The 7986-nt window shown below is 40.5% G+C and overlaps 1 protein-coding gene across 1 annotated transcript in view; it reads left to right on the top strand.

Moving 5' to 3' along the window:
• The first annotated feature begins 352 nt into the window (after nt 1-352).
• LOC140914736 (rap1 GTPase-GDP dissociation stimulator 1) overlaps nt 353-7986 on the top strand; it is a 43380-nt gene continuing 35746 nt past the window's right edge. The window contains exons 1-2 of the mRNA XM_078853929.1: nt 353-854; nt 5926-6030. Of these exons, the coding sequence (XP_078710055.1) occupies nt 353-854; nt 5926-6030 (607 nt within the window). The remainder of the gene's footprint in view (nt 855-5925; nt 6031-7986) is intronic.

Below are 7986 nucleotides of genomic sequence, written 5' to 3'. Positions count from 1 at the left end.
TTTCAGATACATTTATACAAATAGGATGAACACACTCAAATTATAAGCTTTGTAATGATACCTTACAAGAGACCTTTTGCATGAAGCATATTCCAGTTACATTATATTCACACTTATTAGCATATTTTCATAAAATCATATGGAGTGCAATGTCACAGTAGTGACCCAGGGAATGGAGAAGACAATGAAGATCTTCAGATGTGGAAGGTGGCATGTACATTATCTTGGAGAAGGTATCTGAGAAGTGCTTCATTTGTATGAAATGCTGCCTGATAGATCTGATGGAAGAGAAGATCTAAGGTTTGGAGATGTAGATAGAAACTATGGTTGAGTTTTGAAGGGATTCGAGCAGATGATGGAGGCATGGCAAGAAGTGATTGAATGGAAAACTCAAGATGTGCAGATGCAAGCTGGACTGGAGAACTGGGAGGGGAGACTGCTGGATAAGGAAAGTGGAAGCATGAGACTGAGAACTAGCCAGAAGAAAGGACGAGCTAGTGAAGGAGAGCTCAGGAACAGGTTTGCTGAGTTGGAAAATGAATCGCAGGCAATAACGGAAGGTGGGAGAGCAAGGAAGAAGAGAAGAGCAGCTAGTCCTACAAGAAGAGACAGAAAATCAATGGAGATTGTAGATGAGAACAAAAGACAAGATGGCTTGCAGCCAAAAAACAGACCGGGGAAGGCTGAGAATTGCACCAACACCAGAAAGAGGCAGATTCTCGTGACTGGGGACTCCCTACTAAGGCCTGTCATCGGAGCAGATCCAGAGAACAGAAGGGAGTGCTGTTTACCAGGAGCTAAGATACAGGATGTGGACCTGAGGCTGAAAAGGACCCCAATAGGAGCTGGAAAGAGTCCACTGATGTTCCTTCATGATACTGCTAGATTCTCCTGTATTACATCAAGGGAGACTATGCAAAGCTGGGGAAGACGCTTAAAAAAATAGAGGCCGAGGTGATCTTCAGTGGGAATCTACTTGTCCCTAGAGGAGGACAACGAAGGCTAGACAGATTATTATGATCAACAGATGGCTCAGGCAATGGCACTAGAAGGAGGGCTTTGTGATGTTAGACCACTGGAAAGCATTCACGGGAGAGGACTGTTGTCATGGGATGGACCCTACCTGAATAGGGAGGGAAATTGGCACAACTGATTTAAAAGAGCTTTAAACTAGAAATCTGCAAGTCTCCCAACCATCTCCACCAATTTCCATGCCCGAGTCTAATGTTGAGGGGAAGGGAAATCAAGTGAGTGGAATAGAAGGTAGGAGAATTGATGTCAAGAGGAAAGGTAGCGCCAGCACCAATGATACTAACAGCCAGGCAAGCAGTACTGGCAGTGGAATGACTGTACCAAATCAGGCAAGGAATTGAGGTGAGGCCAAGCACAAACAACTTAAATGCCTATACACCAATGCAAGGAGACAAGGATATGGAAGTACAAATTACTACATCCGAGGTGGAAGTCAAACCCAAACAGCTTAATGGACCAAATCAGGGGGCCTGGATAATCATCCAAGAATATTAAATGAACTGGCACACACAATTGCAAGTCCCATAGCAAGGATTTTTAATCTGTAAAGTAATGGGAGAATTTCTAATGTAGTACCTATTTTTAAGAGAGGGGAAAAAAACAATCCAGGAAACTACAGGCCCATTAGTTTGACCTCAGTTGTATTCAAGGTCTTGGAAGAAATTTTGAAAGGGAAACTAGTTAAGGACATAGAGGCAAATGGTAATTGAGATAAAATACAACATTGTACAAAGGTGCCAGACCAAAAAAAAAACAGTTTAAAAAAAATCACTTTAAAAAAAAAACAGTTATCTTATTAATTAAATAGGAAATGCAGTAGATCAAATCTACCTGGGTTTCAGTAAGGCATTTGATACATTTCCACATGGGAATTTATTAGTTAAATTGGAGAAGATGGTGATTCATAGGAGAATTAAAAAGGTGGATAAGAAACTGGTTAAAAGGGAAATTAATTCAAAGAATCGTAGGCCTGGAAGGGACATCCATAGCAATTTGTTTCAATGCTGAACTACCCTGACAGTTAGGAAGCTTTTCCTAATGTCTAACCTAGACCTCCCTTGCTGCAATTTAAGTCATTGCCTTTTTGTTGTAGTATGTCTACTTTAAATGGACACAAATCGGGAACAGTAACATACAAAAGCCAGTAGGAGAACACTTCAATCTCCCTGGACATTCTATAACAGATTTAAAAGTAGCCATACTACAACCAAAAAAACCTTCAAAAACATACTTCAAAGAACTGCAGAACTAAAATTCATTTGCAAATTAACACCATTAATTTGGTCTTTAATAGGGACTGGGAGTGGCTGGCTCACTACAAAAGCAACTTTCCCTCTCTTGGTATTGACACCTCCTCCTCAATTATTGGGAGGGGAACCACATCCAACCTGATTTGAATTGGCCCTGTCAGCACTGGTTCTCCATTTGTAAGGTAACTCCCTTTTCTTCAAGTGTCAGTATAATAATGTTTGCATCTGTAATTTTCTCTCCGTGCATCTGAAGAAGTGGGTTTTTTACCCACAAAAGCTTATGTCCAAATAAACGTTAGCCTTTAAGGTGCCACCGGACTCCTCATTGTTTTTGTGGATACAGACTAAGACAGCTACCCCTCTGAAAGTTGGGAGTATTGCCAATACAGTAGGACAGGAATATCATACAGGAAGATCTGGAGGACCTAGAAAACTGGAGTAATTAAAAATGGGATGAAATTTAATAGTGCAAAGTGGTGGTTAGTCCCTAAGTGCATAAGAATTTTTGCTATAAGCAACTGGAAGTGACAGAGGAGGAGAAAGACCTGGGTGTATTGGCTGATCACAGGTTGACCATGAATTGCCACTGTGATGCAGCTGTGAAAAAGGTTAATGAAATCCTAAAATGCATCAAGTGAGGAATTTCCAGTAGAAATAGGGAAATGTTATTGACGTTACACAAGGCACTGGTGAGTGTTTATCTGGTATACTGTGTGCTATTCTGAACCCTCATGTTAAGAAAGGTTAATTCAAACTGGAACAGGTGCAGGTACTTGGATGATCAGAGGAATGGAAAATCTGCCTTATGCGAGGAGACTCAAGGAGCTTCACTTGTTAGCCTAAATATCTTGAAATTAGATGAAGGTTTCTAACCATCAGAGGAATGGAGTTCTGGAACAGCCTTCCAAGGAAAGCAGTGAGGGCAAAAAACCTTACTGGTTTCAAGACTGAATTTGATAAGTTTATGGCGAGGATGGTATGATTGCCTACAATGGCGTGTGGCCCATCTGTAACTGCTGGTAGCAAAAATCTCCAGTGGCCAGAAATGGCACACTGTAGTAACTCGGAGACCTACCTATCTAGAGAATTCTTTCCCAGATATCTGGCTGATGGGTCCTGCTGACATGTTCTGGGTTCAACTGATCACCATAGTTGGGGTTGGGAAGGAATTTTCCCCCCAGGCCAGATTTGCAGAGGCCCTGGGGTTTTTTGCCTTCCTCTACAGTATTATGCCTGGCTCACTTGTTGTTTTAAACTAGAGTAAGTCACGGATTCTCTGTAACTTGAAGTCTTCACACCATTATTTGAGGACTTCAGTAACTGAGCCAGAGGTTAGGGGGTCTATTACGGGGGGCGGGGGGTGAGGTTCTGTGGCCTGCAACGTGCAGGAAGTCACACTAGAAGATCACAATGGTCCCTTCTAGCCTTAAAGTCTGAGTCTAATTGCTTTTTTCCATTTCAACCAAAAACAACTTTTGCCCCATAGGCAATAATAACCTTCAATATTGCTCCACTCCCTTTAAAAACAAACAGCACAAGACACCAGTGATTTTGCTGGAGAAAAACAGCTCCCGCACAGCATGCACACCAGCATTTAGAAAAACTCACCTCACTTAATCGACATACCCAGAGAGAGAAAATAGCAAAAATGTCATGAGCGTCACTACAACACCAAAAATGGGAATGATGAATTATCACTACTAGGAAAATGCAAAAAATTTTCTGGGGTGAGTCTTTGCAAGTGTTTTTATGGAAAAACAAACTTCTTAGTGACCAGTTTGTGGAGTAAAAATTGTTTTATTGCAGCTGCGATAACAAAGGCTCAGCACACTTCAATGTAATTTCTGTAGTCTACATCCCACGAACTCAGGCCATAAATCATCAAACACCACACCAACATGATTGGGAGTGGTATACATTCGTTGTGGGTTTCTGGAAATATAGATCAGAGTAATCACTCACACTTAAAGAAGCTTGAATGATTTTCTTAAAAGTACAGATCCTTGTTTCAAAATCTTCTCTTCCCCATCACTGTTCATCCAAAACCAAATATAACATACTCCCCCCCCCCCCCAAAAAAAAGTCTAAAAATGTGTGCATCCTCTTTAATCCCTTCTAGGAATGGGCAACACCTGAGCTACTTGTTATTGGTTCTGCCAAATTTCCTCAGATGCATGAACGTTTTATTAAACTGAAACCATGAGTGAATTGGTCAGGGTCTCATTTTATTCTACTACCAAAGGTCATGTCTGCAGAGGAGGAAGAGGTGCTTGGGGGGGAAAAACAGTTCTGATGTTTTGCCCCTCTGTCTAGTCATTTTTCTTTCTCAGCACTTTTCAAAGTACTTTTTAGTTAAAAAAAAAAACAGTACAGTGGGGCAAATTTGTGTGTGTGTATGTAATGTGTGTGTGTGTGTGTGTGTCTATATATATTTAGTTGCATATCTATGCAAAGCAGTATTTTCTTGTATACTTGACCTTGGTAAACTGTACTCCTGTGCAACTGCTAGTTGTGGCCCTAGCTGATACGGGAATTCTGAACTCAAGTAAGACAAAATGAGCTCAGTAATTAATGTCTGTAATACCAGTTGAGATTCCCTCAGACCTTTTCCACTCAACTGATCCAGAACATGTCGCCAGTTCTCTGGGATCCAACAACTCAGTTCAGTTCCAGCTCATCGCTCAGGTTACTTGATTAGCCAAAAGAAAAGGAGGACCTGTGGCACCTTAGACTAACAAATGTGTTTGAGCATCAGCTTTTGTGAGCTACAGCTCACTTCATCGGATGCATGCAGTAGAAAATACAATGGGGAGATTTTATATACACAGAGAACATGAAACAATGGGTGTTACCATACACACACTGCAATGAGAGAGAGCAGGTAAGGTAAGCTATTACCAGCAGGAGAGAGGAAAAAACCTTTTGTAGTGATAATCAAGGTGGGCCATTGCCAGCAGTTCACAAAAACATGTGAAGAACAGTGGGGGAGGAGGAAGAGAATAAATATGGGGAAATAGTTTTACTTTGGGAGTGGATGTGTCATTACACAGTCTTTTTTCAAGCCTAAGTTAATTGTGTCCAGTTTGCAAATTAGCCAAGTAACAGCTCTATGCCCACACTTGGCAGGCCCAGACACTGGGGATTTAGGTATAGTTGATACTACAATTCCAAATCATATCACAGACTACACAGTTTATGTACACTTTTCCTACCTACTAACATCTATACTACTTGAATGTAATTGGTTTGAACACTGTATTGGTCCTTACATGCTCCATCACTTATGTTCTCACCTTATCTACACTTCACTTATCAGTTCAGTGTGTTCTGGCTTATCTTGGCGAGCCCAGAAATATTCTCTTCAGCACACAGCTTGTCACACTCTTGTTTACAGTCTAACCTTACCTTCAAAGGTTAGGCAAGCTTACTAATGCCCAGCAAGATCTATGCCTACACTACCTAGAGTGCCTTTCCACCTCAGACATTTCATAGCAATTCCGTTATCTGAGATCTGGAACAAAGATAGATTTGGGCCACTCTTTTCGATGCAATATGTCTTCTTGTGACTGTGCTTAAGAGTGCCTAGACCCTTCATGAAATGGCGTCATGGAGATCTGTTAAAATCTGTTTCCTCTTTAAACAGAGTCCCTAAATCAACACCTGGAATGTCTCAAAATCTTTGGAGATGAAACTGAAGGTCAGATCCTTGAAAGTTTAAATGGGATTCTTCTGGCTCTGGCCGAAGACAGTTAAGTATCAATCCGAACCATTTTTCATTGCCTAGCCACACCAGCAGACTTCCTGAGGACTTGTTACCTATCATGACTATATCTATTAGATAAAGAGATCACTCCTAAAATCCCTGTTTGCTGCTGTTTTGGGGAGTGGGAAGTTTCTGTTGCAAACAGGCTAACTGATTAATTAATTTGTCCTACTCTACCAGGCGAGTGCTTTAAGGCAGCAATATTAAAAACAATATCCAGCTCCTAGCTAATGGGCCCATAAATTCCTAACCCTTCACTGGTTTCTACACCAGCATAACCCCGTGGAGCTCCAGCAGATGGGTTTCTAGGGGGTTCCAAGGGCATTGTGTGGGGAGATATTTGAGGGCTGCTGCTGAGATCTGTCAATGGAGGGGATGATCCAGCCTTGATTATTTAGCTTCAGTGGAAATTTCCTATTAGTCCTCAAAAGGTACTTGAGACTAATGAATTGCAAGCCAGTTGCTTGAACTGAAGTTCTTTATTGGAAGACTGACTACTGTAGAACCTTAAGAGTAAATCAGAGCTGGGAGGGTTTAAGCAGAAGAGAAATAATTGGGATAGCCTTAAAACAAACTACATTCCCTCCTAGGCTGAGATTTACAAAAGGGAATTATATCTGCCGATTCCAAACTATAGCCATTAGCTACAGTGTAGTTAAGATGATATGAAGAGACTTGTATTGAAGCTGCTGGCCCATTCCCTGTTCCATTTAAATCAATCATTTGAGCAATGTAAAACTCTGGGAGTCTCCAAGTCTGACTGAGCAGACAAATATACTGTTCAAAAAAATCTTTGAAGGGGCAAAGAAACTCCAGGTTTAATTTCTTACCTAAAATATGCCTGAATCCTAAAATCATCCTTTGGTGACTTTCCCCAATAGATTACAACTAACATATGATAAAGTACTGGTCTAAGTTATACATTTAGAGAGGAATTAAAATACTGGACTGTGATTAAAGGTTTATGGCTAGAAAACTAACTGCAGCCTTAATAAATCTGAAGTCTACACTCATTGGGACTTATTTTAATAAAGAAGTCATACAAATTTCTTCTTCTAAAAGCTGATACACTAATAGTGACATAGTATCTACTTTTCACTTAGGAAGCACTGCATTCAACTTTACAAAGTTGGAAGTTCTGTTACTACTGTAACAAACTTCAGTCTACAGTTTGATCACATTGTACACTTCCATTCTGTTCCTCATTGTCCATGGTATGTGGTTGGTCATTTGTCAAGTTATTTTTGCTCCCTGATTGGATTTGTGAATTCACTTAAACAGGAAAATGAACAAATTTCTGCTAGGAATTTTCATATGAATAAACATGTGCTAAAATTCCAGAAATAGTTTGGATTTGTGACCATCTTCAGGAATAAACCATGCTTATCCAAATCATCACAAAATGAATATTACAGTAGAACTTCAGAGTTACATACACTGGAGTTATGAACTAACCAGTCAGTCACAAACCTCATTTGGAACTGGAAGAACACAATCAGGCAGCAGCAAAGACCAAATTCCCCCCCGCCCCATACAGTACTGTGTTAAATGTAAATTACTTAAAAAAAGCACTTTTTCTTCTGGATAGCAAAGTTTCAAAGCTGTATTTAAGTCCATGTTCAGTTGTAATGTTTTGTTCAGAGTTGTGAACGTTTCAGGGTTATGAACCATTGCCATTCAAGGTGTTTATCTTTGAGGTCTACAAATCAAACATGCCACTTTTATTCACAAACAATTTGCAAATCACACCATCTACTCACCCCCACTTTCCAGGCTCCCCCCCCCACCCCTCAAGAAAAGAGGAGGAGACAGAAAAGATGAAAACACTAGGCTGTTGCAGATAGGAGGAATGTTACAAAAGCCAACCTAATTTCAAGCTGCCTTTCTACTGGACATCAGGGAAATGCTGTTCTTTCATTATTATCAAGGGGTCAGCTCACA

This window comes from Lepidochelys kempii, chromosome 7 (genome assembly GCF_965140285.1).
Source record: "Lepidochelys kempii isolate rLepKem1 chromosome 7, rLepKem1.hap1, whole genome shotgun sequence".
Classification (NCBI taxonomy): domain Eukaryota; kingdom Metazoa; phylum Chordata; order Testudines; family Cheloniidae; genus Lepidochelys; species Lepidochelys kempii.
Note: the sequence above shows the minus strand (reverse complement) of the source record. Positions and strands in the feature narration are given on the sequence as shown.